At 41.2% G+C, this 26,353-nt stretch overlaps 1 protein-coding gene across 3 annotated transcripts in view; it reads right to left on the bottom strand.

The window, feature by feature from the left end:
• TNS3 (tensin 3) overlaps positions 1-26,353 on the bottom strand; it is a 352,619-nt gene that overhangs the window by 265,385 nt on the left and 60,881 nt on the right. For all 3 annotated transcript variants that reach the window (XM_073332748.1, XM_073332750.1, XM_073332751.1), the window contains exons 2-3: positions 26,269-26,313; positions 1,996-2,107 (exon numbers count right to left, since the gene is read on the bottom strand). In XM_073332748.1, the coding sequence (XP_073188849.1) occupies positions 1,996-2,107; positions 26,269-26,313 (157 nt within the window). The remainder of the gene's footprint in view (positions 1-1,995; positions 2,108-26,268; positions 26,314-26,353) is intronic.

The raw sequence follows: 26,353 nt of genomic DNA, 5'->3' as shown, positions 1-26,353 counted from the left end.
CCTTTCCCCACTGACTCTCCCCTGGCAGAGGCTTTCACTGACAGATGTAGCTCCACATCACCGACACGTAGCTACACATACCCTACATGCAGCTGCAAGAGGTGTGCAGTGTAGATGTAGCCTTAATGATACGGAGGTGGGATGAAATGTTGTTTAAACAGATTGGGTGTAACTTTGTGATCGGCCTGAGGGAGGTACAACAAAACACTGGCTGCCTAGGGAGAGGAGCGGTGAGGCGGCTGTAACCACCTTTGTGCCTTTCTGATTCTGGGTTGCCGCAGGGGCTGAAACAGTGCCTAAGCTACAACTACCCAACCCAAACTGTCCATAGTCCTTTACAGCTCTACTGATGTTCCCCTTCCAGCCGCTGGCCCCTATATCGGAGCTTGTGGAGTGGGCTTTGTAAGATAGCCTGTGGCTGTCTTATTCAGTTCCTGCTTGAGGGAACTCCTCCCTAGCCAGATCCATGGTTCTTTTATGCTGCTGGATCCCCAGAAATGAAAATAATGAAATTCTAGGGAACGCCTCATTAGGGATTAAACCTCTTCAAAGCTGACGGCGGCTGTATTATTTGTGCATTTTCTGACGTTCCAGCAATTATAACAAAATGCCTTTGAACTAATGCTGAACAAATGGACTATTATTCATGTAACTGTCCATTTGTGACGTTGATACCTTTTCAGGAACGCATGTACGTACACACACACACACACCCCTCCCACCTAATCCTGCATTCTTTACATACCCAAATCTCCCATTAACGCCTAATGAGAGTTTTGCAAAGTGCAAGGAATACAGAGGCTGGGCCTCTTGGTGAAAGACGGGAAGAAAGAAATCTCCATTTCATTAGAAAAATGCCACTAGCACCAAGCAGATACTTCATAAAATGAAATTATTGGTCTATATCTAAGGCGAGGGGCAATAAGCATTTGCTTATATTAAATAGGTGGATTATATGTGCATTTGCTAGAGAGACAGATTTATTAAGGTGGAGTAACACGACATTGTTAAACATTAACTAGCTGAAATCAATGGAGGATCAAACCCTCCCATGGTTTGACCTAGAGGGAAGCAAATCTTGAGCTTTTCCCAAATTGTTTCATGGAAGAAGGAAGGTAGAACGTGTGGGTCCCTGAGATCCAGGCAGATCTCAAGGTCATTTATGAAAAAGGCCCCATTCTCTTACTCTCGTGCTGTGCCACAAACTGATTACTTTGCAACCCTACTGACAGATGCCCCAATAACTATCCTCCCCCTCAAGTGTGAGTCTCTATGCTGACAGAGCAGTGAGAAAAAATTAACGAAGCCTCATGAATCCGCACTTTGGGTATATTTACTGCTTGTGTGCAGAAAGGGAAAAAGGTCTCTCTCTTTCATTCCCCTCCCTACTACACTTCCTGCCTTTTCCCCAGGTGAGGATCCCTGGACCCACGGCGGGTCTTCTGTATGATAGAAAGGAGAGAGGGGGGAAACTGTGCCAGAGGCAACTGACTCCCCCCTCCTTTGCATGTGGAATCAGAAGAACGAGCCCCCTCGGTGTCTGTGTGAATGATTATTCTGAATCACAGACTTGAAATACAAGACCATAAAGCAACTGTAAAAAAATGGCAGCTCTGCTGAATTTCAGTAAAGAATTCATGCAGAGAAAGCTTTCATGCCTCAGTGAGCTCAGGGTCACTTCCTGATTTGCAGGCTAAATTCCATAGGCATCTATCAACTCACTCATTCACACACACATGCTCCTAACAGAACTTGCACAGACAGTCTTATTCTGGAACCGGCCTGAATAGCATAGCTAATAAAGGCACATATCTATACAAGTCCAACTAAAAATTAAGTCTAATGCTGAACACACAGAGCAAACAAGTTAGAGTATATAGACATTTAGCACAGGGGTAATTCCAAAATTATTAATTCCTAGCTCTTCAGCACTAGTCTAAAAGGCAGTGTTTTAAATAGCAAGACAATAAATAGGCCACATCACATGTTACTCACCTCTGCAGGAAATGCCTTGGCTGTCTATGGCTTGTTTGCAGATACTACAGTCTTTGAGTTTTTTAAAGGTCTTGTTTTTGAAAGTATGAGAACTCGAAGCAAGGTTTTCAGGCTGGAATAGAGGAGAAAATGTCAGAGCTCTTGTCAACTTTTGAATGTTACTCTTTAAATGTAATAAAACAAATGAAATTTATAAATAGCCAAAACAACCACCACTTATTGCATTATTCAACAGTACTCACTCAGTCTCCCCAAATGCTGCATTACTGACATTGCATGGTGTAATATTTTGAACAATTACTGTAGAATTCGTTATTACACTAAAGAATTAGGAGCCACTAAAAGGTAATTTAAGTGAGATTAAGCGTCTGTCTACTAACCTAATGCTTTCTCTATCGAAGACAGTTCCACTGGTTTAATTTAAATTGGTTTTAAGTTGATTTATGGAATGTAAGTAATGCCATATTGACTATTTAACTTATTGGTGCAAAAAGCTGTTCGGACTTTCTTATTTCAGTTGCTAAATTGAATTATTCTTGGTTTAAATCAAAGCAAGAATGTCTACACTGTCTTTTGTACCAGTTTAACTATATCCATTTAAAATCACACTTAAGTTAAATGAGTGTACTTTTTCTGGTGTAGGTAAGCCTTTAATGTTTTTCTTTGGATTGGTCCCACAATTACTGAAATAATTTATTTAAACAAATAAACAAACACACAAATAAACAGGATCTCTTATAATCAGGGAAGGGAAAAGAGTAGACAACTCCATGAAGTCCGCTGGGAACTTCAATATGCAGACCAGGAAGTACATAGATAGTACAACAGTGAGGGCTATTGAAACCCCAAGACACAGAGAGACAACTCCCGGTTCCTCTCCAAAAGCCTAACATTCAAATCCATTAGCGAACTTTTAGGAAGCATCTCTGAATTATCTTAAACCCCTTTTAAAATTTAATAATGGAAAATGATTTCTGTCTCTTCTTCTGCAATACTGGATATTTTCACAAACCAAGAAAGAACATGCCACGAACTAGCGGGTAAAAATTCTGCCCCTCTCTCATCACTGGACAAAGCATGTCTACTGCAGAAAGGCAAAGCAGAAATAATGCCATGCTGGCTGCAAAATAGTATGGTCGTTGGCTGAAGTCCGACTTAGAAATGGGAAGCAAAATTTGGTATATAATTAAAAAAAGGAACAAAGAGGCTGCTTTGGACAATGAAAATCTCAATAGAGTTTCTATAAGCCCCATATTTACCTCCCCCTTCATGCACACACAAATCACTCTCTGTAGCTATTAGAATACAGTGCACATGTTTACTCTTGAGCAATTGCACTGCACTACTGCTGTCTAGTATACCTACCTGGAAACATGTCCCTCCATAACAGACAACCTAACTTGAAAGTATAGCTAGGAGCTCATAAGAACAATTTACAAACCCCTGAAGGGTGCAAACTTTCCAATGTTAGAGACAGCATGGTGCAATGCACAAGATTTGGGTTTGGTTTATGGTTCTGAAATTGTTCATTCATTTATTCATTGTGTGACTTTGCACCTTGTTTTCCCCATCTGTAAAATGGGGATCATGATATTTACCTTTCTTTGTGAAATGTTGTGGGATCTAAGGATGAAAAGTGCTAAGTACTAATATTACTATACTATATTGCATCTGATGAAGTGAGCTGTAGCTCACGAAAGCTCATGCTCAAATAAATTGGTTAGTCTCTAAGGTGCCACAAGTACTCCTTTTCTTTTTGCGAATACAGACTAACACGGCTGTTACTCTGAAACCTAATATTACTATACGTATCCAGAAGGAATTATTTGAAGTGAAGAAATAAAATTTAGGCTGAACTTCAGAAAAAACTGTCTGATAGTGAGATGTGTTAAACTGTGGAATACTCTTCCTAGGGAAATGGTGGAAGATCCCATTCCTTTGGAATATTTAATACTAGACAAAACAGTCATGAATAAAGTTGTACTGCATTATTATTATGCCTTATTAATTATTCAGGCTGATTGCTAAGTGTATGCCGATAAAAGCTGGAGTCACAAAACTTCCTATATGTTTGAGGTATTTATAATCATCTTGTATATGTCTGCTTAGTGCTACTTTACCATTAGCTGAAAATCAGGACTATAGTTATGATGTATATTAAAGATGCATTGCAAAGAACATAAGTGCATTTGTGCCTTTTTCCATTCTTACAGGATACAGGAATTGGCACAAATAATAAACAATACATCAAGTTTCTGCTCAAAGATCTTTTTCCTGTTTTCTTTGTTTACATCAGAAATAGGGGCTTTTGAAAAGCTCCCTCGTAAGGAGCACAAGTCCCAGTTACATCACTGCAACTTCTCTGATTTCAGTGGAGTTACCCCTAATTCACACTGTGGTTAGTGAGGGAGCATTGGGGCCATTGAATTTAAAGACCTGATGATATTCTACGTTAGGGTTCTACAGTGTTGCACATCACCATAGTGTCTAAGCAACTGTCACATAAAATCACCATAGCAAAAACAAAATTTCTAATGGACTTAGTGGAATCTCTGGAACGTCTCCCTTTTCCAGGTAAGAATTCTGGTTGAGGAGGTATTATTGGTTTTACATTTTTTAGATTTTATTAATTTTATCTTTTTTTTTGTGGTTGTTGGAGTTTACAGGTAGTAGGTGTTGTTAGTGTGTTAATGTCATTCTTATGGGTTGAAAGAGGACGTTTTTATAAGATTTCCTAAAGACAGTCAGGCTGTAGATTTGCCAGATCTTCCCTGGAAGTTTGCTTCACTGCCAGATCCCCTCCACCAAGAATGTTTTACCCCCCCCCTCTCATGCGCTTTACTCTGAGCGTGGTAATCTGCATTGTCCCAGAGGAGTATGGATGTTGCTGTTGTTTTCAGAGCAAAATTCAGTCTTTAACATGGCTAGGGCTTGATCCATTAACTAACCAATTAATCATTATAATTTATTTGTAATGTAAAGATCAATTTTTTTTTTGTGGCGGGGATGTTTGAGGATAGTTTTTGGTCAGTATTATCTTTCATAGTAACAGAAGGGCACACACTTCTTTTTTTCATTTGCTTCTTTTGCTGCTCAATTTTATATCTATTCTACAGTTGGATCTCCAAGGAATTCATGTAACAATTCACTTAGTGGATGGAGTAATAACATTTGCCTGTGCATTATCAGTACATAACACTTTCATTGTGAAATGCGAAGGAGCCTGGATCAGGCTTCCTTTGTTATCACCTGGAATGGCGTTCTCAGTCCTCCAATAGGGATGGTGCCAAGAGGAAAACATGGGGAGGCAGCAACAATACTCCCACTTTCATAAGGTTCAGGGCTGGAATCTAAATTGCATTTAATTGTTAGGAGCCAAAATTGGAAGAGAGAGTGCAGCACCACAGGTTACAGACTGATTACCTGCCTGAGGGACAAACTGTAATTAGTGCTGGTCTTGATTGCTGGCATTATGCCATTTCTCTTTTTCAAAAAGCAATCTCTCTCTCTCTCTCTCTCTATCTCTCTCTTCAAACCACACAAGGAAACAGTCTAGACCTTGAATCCAACAAAGGCACAATGGAGTTATTCTAGATTTGCACCAGAATAACTGAGAGCAGAATCGGGGCCTCAGTGTGGAAATTCAGAAGTGGATCCTCAGCTATGCTGACTTCAAATATTTCTCACAGCTCACCATTTTTACTATGTAGTGACAGCACAAACAGCTATACGGTCTTCCACGTGTCATCAGATGTAAATTTACATCAGTGTTCAAACAACAGCCTAGGGGATTTGGGGGACATACAAAATTATCATGGGAGGAAGAATTTAATCCAAAAATGTGAATGATAATTGGGAATAATTTAAGAACACCTTACACAGATGCTCCAAAAGCCACAATCCCACAACTGAGGAAGAAGGCTGTGCTGGTTAAAATAACAACCTACTTTAGAGGGGAAGTGAAGGCAGCTATATATATAACAAATGGAAGAAAGGGGAAGTTGATAGTAATGAATATAAATCAGAAGTGAGAAACTGCTGAACATTGAGAAAGGAAACAAAGAGACACAAGGAAAAATCTATGGCCGGCAGAGTTAAAGACAATAGGGAGGAGTTTTAAAAATATACTAGGAACAAAACTAATCCTGACAATAGTATTGGTCCATTACTCGATGGAAATGGTAAAATTATCAATAGTAATGTAAAAAAGGCAGAAGAGTTCAATAAATATTTCTGTTCTGTATTTGGGGAAAAATAGATAATATAGTCTCATCAAAGGGTGATAACACTCTTTCCATTCCACTAGTATCTCTGGAGGATGTTAAACAGAAACTATTAATGTTAGACATTTGAAAAATCTGTGTGGCCAGAAAACTTGCATCCAAGATTTTAATAAGAGCTGGTTGAGGAGCTCACTGGACCATTAACGTTGATGTTCAGTAAGTGTTGAACAGTGAAAGAATTTCAAAAGACTGGGAAAAAAAGCTAATGTGCCAATTTTTTAAAAATAGGAAGATCAGGATAATTATAGGCCAGTCTTATGAATATAATAATGGCCATCCTGGGTCTTACCAAAGGTCCATCTAGCCCAGTAGTGACTCTCTGACTACCACCACTGCCACATATTTCTGGCAGTTGGAGGTTTAGGGACAACCAGAGCATGGGGTTGTGTCCTTGACCTTGGCTAATAGCCATTGATAGACCTATCCTCCATGAACTTATCTAAGTCTTTTTTGAACCCAGTTATACTTTTAGCCTTTACTGCATCCCCTGGCAATGAGTTCCACAGATTGACTGTGCATTGTGAGAAGAAGTACATCATTTAGTTTGTTTTAAACCTGCTGCCTGTTCAGTAAGTTACTCTTCCCTATTCCATTCACGATTTTATAAGTCTCCGTCATATACTCCCTTAGTCGTATCTTTTCTAATCTGAACAGTCCAGTTTTTTTAATCTCTTCTCATATGGAAGCTGTACCTTACCCCTAATCATTTTTGTTGCCCTTCTCTAGACCTTTTCCAATTCTGAGATATATCATGATATACATATGATATCAATCTTATGGAAGATAATGGAATGGCTGAGATGGGACTTGATTAATAAAGAATTAAAGGAGGGTAATATAATTAATGCAAATCAACATAGGTTTACAGAAAAATCAATCTTGTCAAACTAACTTGATTTTTTTTAATATGAGATGACAACTTGGTAAGGTAATCATGTTGATATAACATACCTAGACTTCTCAAGGACATTTGACTTGGTACCACACAACATTTTGATTAAAAAACTAGCACAAGATCAAATTAACATAGCATATATTAAATGAATTAAAAACTGGCTAACTAATAGGGGAATTGTAAATGGGGAATTGTAATTGTAAATGGGGAATTGTCACTGAGTGGGTGTGTTTCCAATGGGTTCCCTCATAAGGAATGGTTCTTGGCCTTATGCTACTTAAGATTTTTATCAATGACCTGGAAGAAAACATAAAATCATAATGGATAAAGTTTGCAAATGACATAAACAGTGAGGGAGTGGTAAATAATAAAGAAGACAGGTCACTGATTCAGAGCAATATGGATCACTTGATAAACTGGGCATAAGCAAATAATATGTAAATGTATACATGTAGGAGCAAAGAATGTAGACCATACTTACAAGGTGGAAGACTCTATTCTGGGAAGCAAGAATCTGAAAAAGATATCAGTTGTGGATGGATAACCAGGTGAACATGAGCTCCCAATGTGATGCCGTGGCCAAAAGAACTAATGTGATCCTGGGATGTATAAACAGGGGGACTCGTGAGCAGGAGTAGAGAGGTTATTTCACCTCTAGGTTTGGAACAGGTGCAAGCACTGTTGGAATATTGTGTGCAGTTCTGGTGCCCACAATTCAAGAAGGATGCTCATAAATTGCAGTGGGTTCAGAGAAGAGCCATAAGAATGATTAATGGAATAGAAAGCATGCTTTATAGTGATAGCCTTAAGGAGCTCAAACTATTTAGCTCAACAAACAGATGGCTAAAGGGTGACTTGATTACAGTCTATAAGATTGTACATGGGGAACAAATATTTAATAATGGGCTCTTCAACCTAGCAGAAAAAGGTATAACATGATCCAGAGGCTGGAAGATGAAAGTAGAAAAATTCAGACAGGGAATAAGGCATAAATTTTTTAATAGTGAGGATAATTAACCATTGGAACAATTTACCAAGGGTCATGGTGGATTCTCCATCACTGGTATTTTTTAATCAAAACTGGCTGTTTTTCCAAAAGATCTGCTCTAGGAATTACGTTGGGAAAGTCCTCTGGCCTGGGTTCCACAGGAGATCAGACTAGATGTTCACAGTGTGACTTCTGGCCTTGGAGTCTATGAATCTCAATTCTAAGAACACGTTTGTAGTTTATAGCTATAGCAAAGTACAAGAAACACTCTTTAGTTTCGGTTAAGATGAGAAGAGAGGCCCGAACCAGTTAGTTGACAGCAGCACTGACACAGCTTTTCAACCTTGCCAGAGGCTTAAACTGGATGATTACAATTACATCTATGGACAATTACATCACCTAGACATGTTCAAATACCAGGCCAGGGAATAACAGTCATTATTTACTAAAGGCCAGAACCAAACAGCTTGTGTACATTTTAATTCTAACCATACGTTCCCACTATCAAACTGCAACAGTGATATAGCATGTGTCTTTTGAAGGGTACAATGGGCTTTAGATCTTTGCATCAAAGATTCAAGTAAACACTCTAAAAAAACTCAGTACAGATAATCATCTTCTTGAAGACAAAATCCTAAAAATGTCTAAAATTTCAAAATTTTAGTATATATACTAAATATACACACACAGAGAGACACACACATATGCAGTAACCTAGCTTGAATATAACTAAGCCATATGTTACTTCTAAATGGATTATTTTTCCCTAATGTACCTTAATAGTGTAAATCTGATGCTATATTACTCTATTGTATTCCTAGGAAGATATAAAGAAAATGTATCCATGTGTGTTTATAGAATCAACATTTTGTACCAAACCATTAAATGCTTTTTATTGTTTCCTCTTTTGGGATAAGGAAAAATCCAAATGCTACCCCCAGAAACAATCCACTGTATCGCTTCCAGTTAATAGAAAACTATAAGTCTATAGTCCCATAAGCATTCTGCACTTCAAACCACTCAGACCTATATTGAATTTTACATGCACAGTAAAAACCATGTAGCACAGCAATTGAACCATATCAACCCAAGATACTTTTTGCTCACTTCTTGCCTAAAGTCAGGCAAATATAATCCCTCCCCATCTTTTCTTTAAAGAACTTACCGACCAATGCTGCAATTTCCTGCAGTTCTGCCCGCTCATTCCTGTACTGTCCAAGGTAGTTCTAAATCCACTATCAATGCAAGAACTTTTCCTTTTCTTTTTTAATACTGGGAAAAAAGGGAGCTAAGAGCAATGGGTTTCTCAAGTTGCTGCTCCCACGCTGCACGCATGCACGTATACACACACACACTGCTGCTACAGCAGCAACCCTTCAGGTGGGAGAGACTGAAAATCTTGGTAATTATGGCTCCAGAAGCACAAACCCCCTTTCAAGTTATTTTTTTTTTTATGGGCTAAGGAAATGCCCTACTTTGACCTCTTCTTATGGGAAGCCCAAAAGAAAAGTGCAATTAAGTGATGACTGAAAGAGTTCTTTATGATGAGGCTGGGCTCCTGGTTACAAAACCTTGCAGAGCCCAGTCACATACCTATTTCTGTGGGATAGCAACCAAATAAATCAAATAGCTAAGAGGGGAAAAAGTAGTCAAGGGAAATGCAAGAGAATATGTTCCCACCACCACCATCTCGCCTGATATGAACTATTCATGTTTGCTTTTGACACTTTCCTTCCATTCCCCCCCCCCCCCATATCTATTATTTAACTTCTGTGCCATGAAGTTCCATATAGCTGCCAGTGACTTACAGCCACAGCAAAACAATCAAGGAAGAAGAAAATCTCATCGAGGTGCTTTTTGCTCTTTCCGACTGAAATTTCCCAATGTCGGGTTAGCCGAGACAGGAAATTATACCACCAAACCCAAAGCATAAGAGTTGCTTTTATTCCTGCCTTGAACAACTTTAGATAGTTTCCCCCAATCGTAAACAATGTTTTCAACATTTTGCTTTCTAAATCAGCACACCGTCTTCGCGTCAGGTTTCATTATCAGAAAATTGTTTAACATTGCCCTCTGTACAGAGGCCAAGCAATAGAATATTATCTCTCTGTAATCTAAAATAGTTTTTAGAACAGCAGCTGGTTTGACTGACATTTTTAGTGGCTGGATGGAGTGACTGCACCAAGATTCTTACTCAAAAATACCCCTTCACAACAAAATAGAGTGAAAAAACTAGGAAGCATTTTCCAAAACGAGCAAACATACCAAAAATCCTTACAAGCATGCAGTTCTTTTATGATAATTTTAATGTGACTAATCTGCTTGAAAATGTGCTACTGACTCATACATTTGAAGGTATATATATATAGTATTTGATCTCATAGACTTTCTTTAACTTAACGTGATGGTAGGCATGTCCAAGTATATACATACATGAGTAAATATATAAAGCTGTGTAAATCTCACTATATGACAGAAGTTGCTCCTGCTCTCATAGCAGTCAGCATGGAAATCCAGAGGATTTTATGTGTACTTAAATCAAGGTAGTCCCTTTCTTAGTGTCAGTGATTAGTCCCATAGCTATCGGTATGCAACATATATATCAACAGTGAAATAGATATGAATTGTGATGTAACTGGTTGATAACTTATCATCACTGCCTACCATTACAAATTAACTTTGGAAAGATGGATGATAATAATACTTGCACTTAATATCCATAAACCACAAAGCACTTTACAATGGCAGCTAGGTGATCTGAGATGGGGAAAAGACTTGGCTGAAAGTCATACTGCATGTCAATGCCTGAGCTGGGAACAGAACCCAGCTCAACTGGCTCCCAGTCAGTGGCCCGGATACTGCGGATCCTCCACTGTGATGCCTGTGACTCAGGCTGTGACATGGGTTATATTTGGAGCTGCTCCGCCAGGTGAGCCAAAGGGAAATCACCATCCCACTGAAACAGCAGCAGGTGTGCTTAGCCTTTATGCTTGCAAGCCACTCACTGAAACTTATTAAATATTTTCAGATGTTTTTCTACATTTTCAAATATATTGATTTATATTACAACACAGAATACAAAGTGCACAGTGATCACTTTATATTATTTTTATTACAAATGTTTGCTGTGTAAAATGATAAACAAAAGCAATTGTATTTTTCAATTCACCTCATACAAGTATTGTAGTGCAATCTCTATCACAAAAGTGCAACTTACAAATGTAGATTTTTTTGTTCCATAACTGCTCTGAAAAACAAAACAATGTAAAACTTTAGAGCCTACAAGTCCTCTCAGTCTTACTTCTTGTTCAGCCAATCGCTAAGACAAACAAGTTTGTTTACATTTACAGAAGATGTTGCTGCCTGCTTCTTATTTACAATATCACCTGAAAGTGAGGACAGGCTTTCAAATGGCACTTTTGTAGCCGGCGTTGCAACATATTTATATGCCAGATATGCTAAATATTCGTATGCCCCTTCATGCTTCGGCCACCATTCCGGAGGATATGCTTCCATGCTGATGATGCTCCTTAAAAAATAATGTGTTAATTAAATTCATGACTGAACTCCTTGGGGAAGAACTGTATGTCTTTGACTCTGTTTTACCTGCATTCTGCCATAAATTTCATGTTATAGCAGTCTCAGATGATGACCCAGCACACGTTTGTTTTAAGAACGCTTTCACAGCATGTTTGACAAAATGCAAAGAAAATACCAATGTCAGATTTCTAAAAATAGCTCCAACACTTGACTCAAAGTTTAAAAATCTGAAATGCCTTCCAAAATCTGAGAGGGACGAGGTTTGGAACATGCAACACTCCGATGCGGAAACTACAGAACCCGAACCACCAAAAAAGAAAGTCAACCATCTGCTGGTGGCATCCTACTCAGATGATGAAAATGAACATGCATTGGTCAGCTCTGCTTCGGATCGTTATCGAGCAGAACCCATCATCAGCACGGACACATGTCCTGTGGAATGGTGGTTGAAGATGAAGGGACATATGAATCTTTAATGCACCTGGCACGTAAGAATTTTGCAACGCTGGCTACAACACTGTCATGCAAATGCCTGTTCTCACTTTCAGGTGACATTGTAAACAAGAAGCGGGCAGCATTATCTCCTGCAAATTGTAACCAAGTTTGTTTGTTTGAGTGATTGGCTGAAGTAGGACTGAGTGGACTTGTAGGCTCTAAAGTTTTACATTGTTTTATTTTTCAATACAATTATTTTTTGTAAATAATTCTACATTTGTAATTTCAACTTTCACGATAAAGAGATTACACTACAGTACTTGTATGAGGTGAATTGAAAAATACTATTTTTTTTACAGTGCAAATATTTGTAATAAAAAATAAATATAAAGTGAGTACTATACACTTTGTATTCTGTGTTGTAATTGAAATCAATATATTTGAAAATGTAGAAAACATCCAAAAATATTTAAACAAATGGTATTCCATTATTGTTTACCAATGCGATTAACTTTTTTAATCTCTTGACAGCCCTAATTGTAAGACATTTTAAGATGGAGCCATACCACTGGGTGACATCAACAGGCCAAAGGAGGCAAAGAAAAGGAAAAGCAAAGGCAAGTATGTCCAGTGAAAAGCTGCTTTGAGAAGCTATCGTTTAAACCACATGAGAAAACATCTTATTTTTTAAAAATAATAGAGGATCCCACACTCTTTATTATTATTATTTCAATGATATTTAGAACCCCTAGTCAAGGACCAAGACCCCACTATGCTGGGTGCTGTACAAATCATAGAACAAAAAGTCCCTGCCAGAAAGAGCTTACAATCTAAGTAGAAAAGACAGTGGTGGGTCAGTGGCAAAACTAGGAACAGAACCCAGGTCACCTGACTTTCAGTCCAATACCCTATTCACGAAAACACATAACCTCCCAATTGAAGTGCCTCACAGTTATGGTTGACACTGAGCTTTGCAATTATACTAGGGATTAAATCCCTTTGTTGAGCATCAACACCAATGTGTACCCTCACCAAATTTAGAGTAGCACCTATTCTAAGCGCACAGCTGGAATGTTTTGGAAACTTACAAATAAGTTTACTTAACAGTTTAGGAGTTGGCTATACTGAGTCAGACTAATTGTCCAGCTAGCCCAGTATCCTATCTTCTGATCATGGCCAATGCAAGATTCTTCAGAGGGAATGAACAGAAGAGGTCAATTTATTGAGTGATTCATCCCCTGTCATCCAGGCCCAGCATCTGGCAGTTAGAGGTTTAGGGACACCCAGACCATGGGGTTGCATCCCTGACCATCTTGGCTAACAGTCAATAATGAATCTGTCCTCCATGAACTTATTTAATTCTTTTTTTGAACCCAGTTATACTTTTAGCCTTCACAACGTCCCCTGGCAATGAGTTCCACAGATTGACTGTGCATTATGTGAAGAAATACTTCCTTTTCTTTGTTTCAAACTTGCTGCCTATTAATTTCATCGGATAGGTTACATAGCACAGTTAGTAGTTCTGCAATTTTATCTTTGAGTTCTTTCAGAACTCTTGGGTGAATACCATCTGGTCCTGGTGACTTATTACTGTTTAATGTATCAGTTTGTTTCAAAGCCTTCTCTACTGACACCTCAATCCAGGACAGTTCCTCTGATTTGTCACCTAAAAAGAATGGCTCCTCTTTGTGAATCTCCTTCACATCTGCAGTGCAGGCTGATGCTGACCATTCATTTAGCTTCTCTGCAATGCCTTATCTTCCTTGAGTGCTCCTTTAGCATCCTGATTGTTCAGTTGCCCCACTGATTGTTTGGCGGGCTGATGCACTTAGTTTTTGTGTCTGTTGCAAGTCGCTCTTCAAATTTTTTTTTGACCTGCTTAAATTAGACTTTTACACTTGACTTGACAGTTTATGCTCCTGTCTGTTTTCCAGTATCTGAAATAATGCCTTATTTTACAAGAGAGTGAAAAACTTTGATCTCCAACTAGAAAAAGCTTGGACACAGCGAGTTTTAAATGTAGCACATATGATAATCCAAGTTCTCCCTAGCTTCCTGGACCCTGACCCAGTTTCAAATCCTTCTTCTCATGAAAGCTGGTAGCCATACATGTGGGTAGGTGGGTGGGGTGGCACTGTCTGAGCAGAGGCAGTGAGCAGGGCAGACAGATTCATGCTGATTCAAGCATTTCCTGGGCAACCTCTTGTGCCCCTGTGGAAATTCAAGTTGCCCTCCCTTTGCCAAGTCACAAGGGTCCATCTTCTGTACTTGAGATGAAGCTCCCCCAGGAAACAGCTGACTCAGAGGGATGTAAGTTATTCTTCCCCAAGCTAGCAAGAGTGAATATTCGCGTATGTTTCACTGTTCCCTTTGTCAATATAAAATACTATTAGCTGTTCATATTGTAGGCCACAGCTTTTGTTTCATCAACCCCTCAGATTTTTATTTTGCAAATCCTCATGTTCTAGAAAATACATGGGCTTGTATTAAAAAAGGCCCAGGAGAGTCATCATTATTCCAGATACTGGAAAAATCTTTCTCTCTATCTCATCGTCATCAAACTGCCACTTGTTCCATGTGAGTCAGATGCACAAGAAGTGCCTGAAAAGAGTCAAAGGGCAAAGTGTGTCATGAAAACTCATTGTCACAAGCTTACATTTCTTTGTTTAATGAACTAGCTTTGTCATCTCAAAGGCTGAAATCCTGCACATATAAGAAGTGAACTATTTTTTTTTAAAGTTAGTGAGATGCTATGATGCATCCAGAATTTTAGAAATATTAGAAAAATGAGATTGAGCCTGACTACAGAAGACTGAGTTTCATCTTTAATTTCATTTTCTAAGAAACATATTGACAGACATTGGAAAGCCAAAATCCACATACGCACACGTGATTACACTTTAAATGATCAGAGTTTTGATTCTTTTATTATAATCCTTCTGCATCTAGAATCCTTAATCCACCTCGGACCACTGTAGATGTATTCTCACAGCTGCATTAAAACACCAAACAGGCAAAGCATGTGCTTCTCTGGCTATATTTAGATTCATGCATATTTCCTCCCTCCACCATTGATAGTCCTTAATGAAGCTGCTCACGGAAACAGCTAATGTGGGGGGACGGGGATGGCAGGGGCGGGTCAGGATTATGCAGAAACCTTCCAGCCCTACTTTCTCTTCTGCGCTCCCATGACACAGTGCAGCGACTCAGGGGGTTCACTACCACAAAGCCACCAATGGATGCCTCTTATATTAAGCTGCACACCCAGACAAGAAAAAGCGAGGGTGTGGGGGGAGGAAGGGGGAGAGGGAGAACAGAGAGAAAGAAAGAGAAAATGAATTGATACAAGGAGAACTGCAGCAGCTCTGTGCCAGAGCAATGGACCAAGTCAACAGCTGAGGGGGCTGAGGAGGCACATTAGTAAACTAATCATGGAGAAATGGGAGCCTCCAACCAAAAAACTCTGATTAAGCATTTTAGCAGTCTCACCAGTTACGAAGCTGTTTCACACCTGGAGTCATATTCAATCCAGCATTCCTCCTTGGGACAGATGTAGCACACTATGTTTATTACATATGAAACTCATTTTTCTGGGACAAGTTTGTGGGAGAGGTTCTGAATATTGCTATCTTGTTTCTCTGAGTGCATCTTTTCACCTCATTCCCCCTACCCCCCAAGGATGAAATAGAGGAGAAATATCAAAAACGCATAGGCATAAAAGCTTAGTAAACAGCATTTGCTCTCTGGTCCTGTGCTCTGTACATGAAGTGCACCCGTCAGCTCTAAGACTAATGAAAAGTACACATTGAAAGTTCATAAATCATGGAAATATTTGCCTTGAATCAGATGCTACCTTCTCAGTGCTTTTCCTATCCAGTGAAAACCTGTCTTCAGTGACCACTCTAGAGACCACAATGGAGAGTTGCTTAAGAATAGTGGTGATCTAATAATGGTGGAGCAGAACTGTACTCAGTACTTCAAGGACATCTCTTAAGACAGGAGAATGCCCGATAAGGGTGGACTCTGGTAAAAGGCATCAGTTTTGCCACAGCAATTTCTCAATGGTTCACTAGATGCTGGGAAGTATAAATGGATTCTAAATATTCTGGGCCAGATTCCCAGCCCTTTTGTGCCCCCCTGAGCAGTGCAAAGAGGGCATAACTCAGTACAGCTGGACAGTTAACACAGCTGGAGGGAATTCTCAACTAGTCTAAAGCCAGCAGAGCCAACTCCTGTGCCAGTCTCCCCCGGCATAGGGAGCACTAGCAGAGAGAGGAAGCATGACAAAGTGAGATTGCAGGGATGAAGTGCAAGGTTTGTTCCTTTACAGCAATTCTCAGATGGCTTATAACCTCCTAGGAACTCCAGACAGTTGTTGTAAGTTAGAGCAGCCTCTAGGCTGCTTTAACTTATGTCAGGTCTAGGGCAGTTTCAAAATCAGGTGCCCCCCACCACTCCTCTTTGCCCCCTCCTCCCATCACTCCCCCTTATGGCCACTAAAAAGTGGGAGTGCATATTCTCCTGGTCCCCCTGTTCCAGCGCCCCTGCCCAGAACACATTTAAATGGGATGAAGCTCTTCTCTCCACAGAGAAACAGTGCAAGACCTGCGCATAGGGTGACAGGTGTCCGGTCGAAAAGGGATCCTGGTGGCACCGGTCAGCACTGCTGACCGGGCCACTGACTGTTCGGTTTGCGGCACCATGCAGCGGGGCTGTCAGGCTCCCTGCTAGCTGCCGCGCTGCATGGCTCCCGGCCAGCAGCTGGCATGTCTGGCTCCTGGCCTTAGGGGCTGCCGCGTGGGGGCGGGGGTGGTGGTCCGCATTCTGTCCCCCGCCCCCTGCAGGTGCAGCTCCCATTGGTTGGGCAGGGAAGGAAATAGCACGACTGGCAAGTGCTCAGCAGGTGGCTGTTGAGGGGTCATGTGGCGTGTGCCTCTCCCGCTGCTGCCCGGCCCTCTTCTCCTCACGCTCCTCATGTGGCTGGGCTCGAGCTGTGGCACGTGGCCCTGCTGCAAACTGTGGTCTGTCGCCCCATCGCTGGCACCCAGGCGTTGGAGGTCTGTGTATCTCCGTGTCCGAGTGCTGGGAATGGGGCTGCACACCCATCCCCCTCACTGTAACCCTCCCCGTCCCACCCCTGTCCCCCCATCCCCCTGACTGCATCCGTCCCCTGTCCCATCCCATTCTGCCCCCCGTAACTATCCGTCCTGGCCCTGTACCCCTTACAGTGCTCTCCCACCCATCCTCTCCACCTCCCAGAGCCACCACCCCCATATCCCTCACCCCTGCACCCCATTCACCTCCATACACTGCTGTGCTCCCGTTATATCCCTGTACACTCCTGTGCCCCCACATCCACATACAGCTGTAGCCTTCTGCCTCCCCCTGCATCCCCCCACATATCCCCCCTACTCCCGTCTCTCCTTCACTGCCCTCTCTCACCCCCTCCCTGCTCTTGTCCTTGGCCCCTTTCCCTCCCCATCCTCTCTCCTCCACACCACACCCCATCTTTTCCCATCCAACCCATGCTCCTCCCTTCCCGGCTGGGTGATTTAGGCAGCCCCTGGAAAAGTGTATGAAAAAGTGTCTCTGTGTAGGCAAGTATGTGCATGCATGCCTTGTATGTATGTAAGATACTGTGTGCCTTTGTGTAGGGAGGCAGGCGTGTGTCTTCCCTATGTGTGTATACCTGTGTGAATAAAATTTGCAGCCTAACTCTGACTTTTATTTCTTTTGCTTGTTTGTACACAAAAACATTGCTGACATAAAATATGTGGTATTCATTTCATAACAAGTTTTTAAAAGAGAAGGGAACTCTAACAGAAATATATTCTTTCTTAAAAAGTGAATGTTGACTAGTAATAGAAGAAAAGCCAATGTATCATACTTTCTCCCCACCTTCGTCTAGCTACATTATCAACTCTTTGTTGCATACCCTCTTTTTTTATGTGTATGTCCAGCACCTACCACCCTGGAGCCCTGATGTGAGTGAGTTAGTGAGAGATACCCAGATAATCCCAGCAAGTGACCCGCACGCACACACTGCAGGGGAAGGTGAATAATCCCCCAGGTCTCTGCCAATCTGATCAAGGGGAAGATTCCTTTCCAATCCCACATATGGCCATCACTTAGACCCTGAGCATGTGAGCATACATTCTGCTCCACTGAAATCAATGGCAAAGCTCTCGCAGGCTTTATTCAAACAGAATCAGGTACTATGCTCTTTTATGAAGCAAAGTCATTATAAGAGGGATGAAAGAGTCTCCTTTCAACATTCACATGTAGTTCCCATTATTAGTCTTACAGCCTCTGGCTCAAGCCCTCCAGTCAAAATATGTAGCCAAAAAAAGTATACTGCATGGAAATGCCACTCTCCTAGGGTATGTCTACAGTACAAAATTATGTCAACCCAAGTTACGTCAACTTACAGCTGCTGCAGTAATTAAATAGCTTTTGCATGTCCACATTATGCACCTCGTGTGGGCCATGTGTGTCCTCACCAGGAGCACTTGCACAGATTTAACCGTCAATGTGGCCATTGTGGGATTGCTTCTGAAAGGCAACAACAGTTGATGTAAACAACACAGTGTCTACACCAGTGGTTCCCAAACTTGTTCCGCCGCTTGTGCGGGGAAAGCCCCTGGCGGGTCGGGCCAGTTTGTTTACTTGCCACGTCTGCAGGTTCAGCCGATCGCGGCTCCCAGTGGCCACGGTTCACTGCTCCAGGCCAATGGGAGCTGCTGGAAGCGGCAGAACAAGTCCCTCGGCCCGCGCCGCTTCCAGCAGCTCCCATTGGCCTGGAGCTGCAAACCGCGGCCACTGGGGGAGCCGCGATCGGCCGAACCTTTGGACGTGGCAAATAAACAAACCGGTCCGGTCCGCCAGGGGCTTTCCCTGCACAAGCAGAGGAACAAGTTTGGGAACCACTGGTCTACACTGACACTGTGCTGACCGAACTACATAGACGCTGACTCTACACCTCTCATTTAGGTAGAGTTATTAAGCTGGTGTAGTGGGTGAGTTACATTGGCAGGAGTGACATTTTAGTGTAGACACTTGCAGAATTAGGTCAACATAAACTTTATGTCAACCTAACTCTAGTGTAGACCAGGGCCTAGCTAACAACCTCACCAAAACTGTTCACACATTCTTTGAATCACAAACAATAGTTAAAGGATTTTATTTTTCTTCCTGCATGACCTGAAAAGCTCCTGCAAAACTTTGGGCAATTTCAAAACTAATCAAGCCATCAAAATACTTTAAGTACATCTCCCTTACAGAATTAGCCCATTTCAAAATGCTTTTTACATGCTTGTTAAAGCTTTTTATCCTCTGGGTCTGCAGGGTTAACGTTCCCTAAAGGCGGTTCTAGGAAGCTAACACCACTCTATAGGATCAAAGACCATATTTTTCTTCATCTGTGTCCTTCAGTGAATTCTAAAAGCCCTGTAGTTTTTAAAGATAAAAACCATTCCATTAAACAGAGCTTCATTACAAGGGTAGGAGACACAATAAAAAATACAGACCACTTTTGTTCTTAAGGAAATAAAAATAAAATCTTGATTTTCTTTATTTTCAGGGCCTGTGTGATCATATTTACAACCAGCCAAACAGAGCAGAGAACTCAATTAATCAGAAAGTGTAATAAGACCTACACTGGGATAGTCCCAATGAACAGAAAGAAACCTACAAATTCTTCTAAAAAGGAAGAGAGGGAAAATAACTAAATCTGAACATATAACAGACTTTCTAACTTGTGTGTGACCAGCTGAATGAAAATGGTGAATCTAACCTTGCCATAGAAATAAGTTGTTCAGTAGTATCCCTGATAAAGCAATGGTGAGAAAAATGCATGCTAGATTCTAAATTTGGTTCACAAAATATTGTAGCCCTTTTCAAAGCTGATCATCAAAGACAATACAAATCAATGGATGGCTGTTTTTCCTCATCACTCTTGAGAACAACAGTAGAACTTTTAAAAATCCATGGAAGTAGTGATATACTACCTGCCACCGGCACATCTATAGCCTTCATGTGATCAACAACAGAAATAGTGGAAAACAGGACTTCAGATGAAATATCAACTTTATCAGAAATCTCAGAGGTGGGGCTGAATTATAATCTGAAGGGGACAATAATGCGTTTTAAATATTTGCTCCTTCGTATTTAGGATACACTGCAGTGAACGATAATCTATATCAGAGGGACAAGTCCTTCCTTTCTAGAGATAAGTTCAGGATGCCAATATCTGTGACCCAACATGTACCATCTGAACTTGTTCACCATGCTGCTTTCTCTGCCAGTCCATTCCCCTGTGTATGGCTGGGACTGGAAGAAATATGCTTTAAAAAGATATTACACCCCAAAAACTTGGAATTCACTACATAAGCAGCTGTAGTTAAATGCAAATTCTTTGTATGGATTACGAGGCTATTAGTGATAGCAATTTGCATATGAAACTATACTGAAAAATTTGTGTGACTGGAATTTTACAACTTTAATATATTAATAGGAAGTATATGTTCTTAAATTTATTTACTTCCTTGTTTCTGAAATTTACTATTTTATGACATATACTAATGGAAGCAACCTTAATTAATTTATTACTATATTTTTATTTTAATTGATATAAATGTCTATTCCTTTACTGAATCTCACTGAACGGGGTACTCAGGATTTATTCTCTATTTAAATGTTTATTTCGACACTAACTGGGAAAAACCAGGCCATAAAAAAATAGTGTGCACATTTTTTGCTACGTTGAGAAAATGAAGTTGTATCTTGGCTCAAAAAATCTCTAATCTCATAATGCCCAAGCAAGAAATGGTGTATTTAGCAACTGGGTTTTCATTGTTATTCCCTTGCAAATGTCACTTCAAGCCCCAATCATTATAGATAAATCAGGTCAAACAAAACTATTCCATTATCATATATTCATGTCTCCCTTAGAAGTTAACTTTAGTGCCATTCCCGAATCTACAGTGCAGAGTTACCAATTCTATCCTAGAAGACAATCACATTCTTCTCACGGGTCACTGGAGGATTTGTGGCAATCTATTTATCTTTGTATTTTTTCCCGGTTTTTCTGTGTGGTCTTTTAAAATGAACCTGTGAGAGCATGTTGATCAACAACATTCTGCTTTGCTAACAACAATTTTTTTTAATGCATCACCTATTCCTTTTTCTCTCATATTATGAGATTAGCCATCCCTCCACCCTGAGGACATATCCCACAAAACATTTATTAAACGGTGACATGGTTTATTGGAGCAGAGAGCATTCGTACATACACAGTTGTGTTCTCCTGCTGTTATTAACCAGGGACCGAATTCCATGATATAGAGTCCATGCTATCCTAAACACGCCCAATGACCTCAGTGAGAATTTCGAACAAGCAAGGACTGTGGAACTTGGCACCAGGTGGTGTTACATTTCTATTGAAATCCATAAACACACAAAATGACAAAACCAAGTGTTTATGGTTCAAAATATTGTTTTTCCAACAAAATTGCTACAACTCGCATCAATTTTTAAAATGTTCGCAGGGGATCAGTATTAGCTTGGTGGCAGCAGACTTGCCATGCACTGCAACAACCAGGAAAAGAAGCCTCTTATTCTGATCTCTGTGCTCCTTCCTTTTCTCAGATTAGTAGGTCTAGCATCCCTGCCATTTGAACACTGGCAGAATTAGCACAAGCTGTTCAGGCCCTGGCAGTGGCACTCCTCATGGCAGAGCAGTGTAGCCCAAGCTGTTTCAGTGGAACATGACTATAGTGAAGCATGAGCAAGGCTGAGCCCTGGTCATGTGAGAATTCAGCTTCTGCCTTTAAGCTGCAGAGGGCTCTCATACTAAATTTAATGCATTAGATAATGTTCAGCTGAGGTATATGATCTAATGCTTTCTCTGTACTCCCAGGGGATTAGATAATTGATTGGTGAAGCATGCTGAGTTATAGTAAACAACATGTCTGCATCAGGACAGCCATCAAATTGTATTTAGTTCTATTCATCATCAACTTTTTATAGCCAAAACCCTTGGATTGTTTGAAACAGGTTTTTTTGAATCACACTCAGTTGCCTCCTTGCCACCCTTAACAATATCCATTTACAAAAGTCACTAAGTATATTGGAGAGGTGGGATAATGCCTTCCCTCTTCTCTCATAATGAACTCCACCTCCCTTATTAATAGCCACTCCCTTCCTACCCCTTTCCTCTAGCAGAGGAGGCAGAAAAACAGCTGTCTTCACAGATGACATCAAATCTGTTCTCTGGCTGACTAGCAGAGAATGCTGATAATTGGGGCTGTCTGCTCCAACTCATCCACGAAAGCAACAGCTTCTACTAGCCTGAGGCCTACACACTTGAGTCCTTCCCTGCCAGCTTTTTGAATGAGCCAAGATAATGCAAGAGAGTTGAATGTGATCTTCATGCTTAAGCCAAGGGTCTAATGCATTTCTGGAAACAGAAATCAGACACGATGTATAAAATGATTATACGTCCCTTGCTCTGTCGATACATCCCTTGCTCTCTGTGACCCAGGCAAGTGTGTTAAACTGTGATTATTTTCAGAAAAGAGATTACATGAAAATAGCACCTCCTTACTCAACCAATCTGCTCCCTGCTTGTTGTCAACCACACCTGCTCACTTTGTGACAAAAAGATGATTTTAAATACTTAATTAGCTTCTGTTATCTCTGTGAAGCCAACACAGCTACAGGAGAGCTGGATTCTATTCTGGACTGCCCATCATCAACACACTTATTAACTAAGAGCCAAAGTCTCCCATGAGTTTCATCAATGTAAACATGGGCAGCAGGTATCATAGGCTGGGGAAGGCGGTACCTCCCCAAACAGCCAGAAGTGGGCCTCGCCCATGCTCTGCCCCCAGACTCCCCCTCCTGCTTCCCGCTCTGTGTCTCCAGGCTGCGCCACCTCTGACTGCTGGCACTCCGGGGCTGGGGGTTTTGGGGCCATGCCGCCCGACCTGCCAGTGCTGGGGCTGTGCCACCCGCCCTCCCAGCCACTCTGGGGCTGAGGAGCCTTCGGCCACGCTGTCTTCCCTCCCGATGCTCCGTGGCTGAGGGGGCTGTGGCCGCAGCGCCCACACTCCTGGCGCTCTGGGGCTAGGGCTGTGCCACCGGCGCTCCCGGGCTTGGGGGGTTGGGGCTGCGCCGCCCGCACTCCTGGCGCTCCAGGGATGGGGGCGCTAGCCTGGGGCGGAGGCCAGCAGCCGCGGTGGGGGGGCTCTGGGCTCCAGCCCTGTTTGGGGGGGGCATGCCTCAGGCAGAAGATGCGGGACTGGGAGCTAGCCTCCCCCCAGCCAGCAGTTCACACTCCGCCCATCAGTGTAAATCCAGAATTTAACTTCATTAAACTCAGCACTGAAGAAACAGATCAAATTCGCTGCACATTTTCAAATGCAGCATGTTTAACTCAGATTACAGAGTCGTGTAACTTAACTTCATTCTAACTATACTTATACACCTCAGCTGGACCCAGCTTGCTGGTGATGATGCACAAGTCAGAAAGAAAATCCCTGAGGGTTTTATCCTGAAATCTTACTTTCAGATCACAGGTAGAATCGGAAGGGTTAGGAAAAAACATCTGTTTACCAACTGAGCACATATTTGGTGTGAAAAAATCACACCACAAACACATGAAATGCAACTTTTTTTTCAGATAATTAAAAAGGAAAAAAACTGAAACAAACTGTGTCTCAGTTTCCCCTTCTGTCAAATGAATAATCATACTCAGCTACTTCACAGGGACTGTTGTGAGGATGAATTAATGTTTGTTAAGTGCTGAAATTCTAGGATCAAAGGGACTATGGAAGTTCAAGGTCTCTTTGCTTTCTCCTTCTTCCTCTCACCTTCCTCCTTCCCAACCCAACCAGATCCTTCCGTTTCCTCCTCACTTCATCCTTCCATTCCTGAGACTTCCAACTCCTCCTCCCTGTGCAACACACTACTACTTCCCCCACAGGGTCCCCAATTCCATATTTTTCAACCCCAAAAAACTCTTTATAACCCAACTTTTTCATGCTACCTACCAACATGCTCCATAGACTGTTGCTCGTTCTCCCCCATCAAAACCAACTACTTTTGATGGGGTCACATTACGAAAATAGAAGGTCTCAGCTCTGGAACTCTTCATCTTGGGCATTGAGTAGCATCTCTGTTGGAATTAAACATGCTCCGAGGTTCTCTCAAGCCAAAGATGTCCCAGCATACATTGCCTTCTCTGATTCCAAGGAAGCCCAAAATACTTACAACCAAGTTGCTGCAAATCAAATAGTTTCTTAAATGATTAAATGCCTGGGTTGATCTAATGCAGGGGTCCTCAAACTTCATTGCACCGTGACCCCCGTCTGACAACAAAAACTACTACACAGCCCCAGGAAGGGGGACCGAAGCCTGAGTTCACCGAGTCCCGCTGCTCCAGGTGGTGGAGCTTGGGCTTTGGCTTCAGCGCTGGGTCATGGGGATCATGCTTTGGCCCAGGGCCCCAGCAAGTCTAATGCCAGCCCTGTGACCCCATTAAAACAGGTTTGCAACCCACTTTGGTGTCGCGACCCACAGTTTGAGAACTGCTGATATAATGTTTTATATAGTCCAGCCTGGAGACCTGACAAATATCAAATAGCAAGGTAAATGGAGAGGAAACTTTTGCTATTTATTAAGATCTCTGGAGAAAAAATGTCTCCCCTCAGTCTTCTACATTCAGATGCCATGATGAAATTAGGACCCCCAAAAATAAGGAGACTGGCTTAAAAATCATGAGATTTTAAAGAATGCTACATTTTGGGTTCTGAGTTTTGAATTGTTAGGAGTCATGACTGCCTCCACAACCCTGAGGGCTAGAAACTTACTTCAAAAAAGAAAGAAAAAAGAAAGAAGGATATAATGTGAAAGTCACAATAAAATTATGAGAGTTGGCTTAGATTGCACATTGATGTGCTTAGAATGGGTGTACTCCAAATTTCATTTCAGTTTCAAAGTTGGGTTCATGGTTCCAGCAGCATTCCTTGTTAAATGTCAGAAATATTGCTGGAATTAGTAATACCTCAAAACAAGAATGAACTTTTGAATTGTGTCCAGTGTATTTCCCCATCTCATAAGACTGCTGAGGATTAATTAACTGATTTTTTAAAATGTTTTGGAGATGGAAACTGATATATAAGTGTTAAAATGCTATTACTGGCAATAAAAAAAATTGCCTTCCTAACTCTTGACCCTATCTCTGTAACGAAGAAAAACGGTTACAAGAGAAAGCTACTAAGTCATGACCTAATAAGTTGTTAAGAGAAACACTGAGTCAGCTGTATGCATTGGCAGGAAAAAAGTATACAAAGTATTTTGGACAGAAACGAGAAATCAGTCAGCAGTTTTATTCTTTCCTTGATCTTGCAAACTGGGATTCTTCACAAGCAGGAACCCACTGAACAAAGTAAACAACTGAATTCAGCAAATATACCACACTGTGTCAATGGTATATATGATACTGCATGTATTTCTTCAAGCATGTTTATGTCTAAAGTTTAGAAAATAGCATTAATATATAGCAGCCTTTAATTCTGTACATTACCATTAATCAGCAGTATAAAGCTTTTACAATTTTTAATTTTATTTACATTGCCCCAAACTATCTCTGCAAATGAATGTAGTACCCTCAAAAAAGATCCACAGTTCCCAAGCATGGAGGTAGTCTGGCATGGGGTGACCTTTGTTCACCAAACCACAGCCACATTGTGCATGGCCCCCTAGGACGTGAGTGTTCCAGATGGGCATAGTCATTTTGGTCTCAGTAGGAAACCAATACATGCCCTGCCCATCCAGCTTGCAAACATTCCCTCTGCAAACATTTACAATCCATGCATTTTGCTATCCAATCACTCTACATACCTTCCAGTCATAAAGATACTTGTGCCTATATTTCTTTTATTTGGTTCATTTTCATTACACACAGGACTCAGGGGCAGTAAAATAGAGTGAAACATTTTACAGCCTGCAACCCACAGCAGCACAGAAACCATAAGGAATTCACAGATGTGATTACATTCTTCTAAGTTAAAAGCATTACTTCAGAAAGGTCATTTCATAAAATGGGTTGATTTGCTGAAGAATGAACATACCTCAGCTTGTCCAACAGCCAATCCTCCAGACGAACTCTTGTCAGCCTGGTTTAAACAAAGGGTTCCTTTAATTAGTGAAATATTA

Source organism: Lepidochelys kempii, chromosome 2, assembly GCF_965140265.1.
Source record: "Lepidochelys kempii isolate rLepKem1 chromosome 2, rLepKem1.hap2, whole genome shotgun sequence".
NCBI classification, from domain to species: domain Eukaryota; kingdom Metazoa; phylum Chordata; order Testudines; family Cheloniidae; genus Lepidochelys; species Lepidochelys kempii.
Note: the sequence above shows the minus strand (reverse complement) of the source record. Positions and strands in the feature narration are given on the sequence as shown.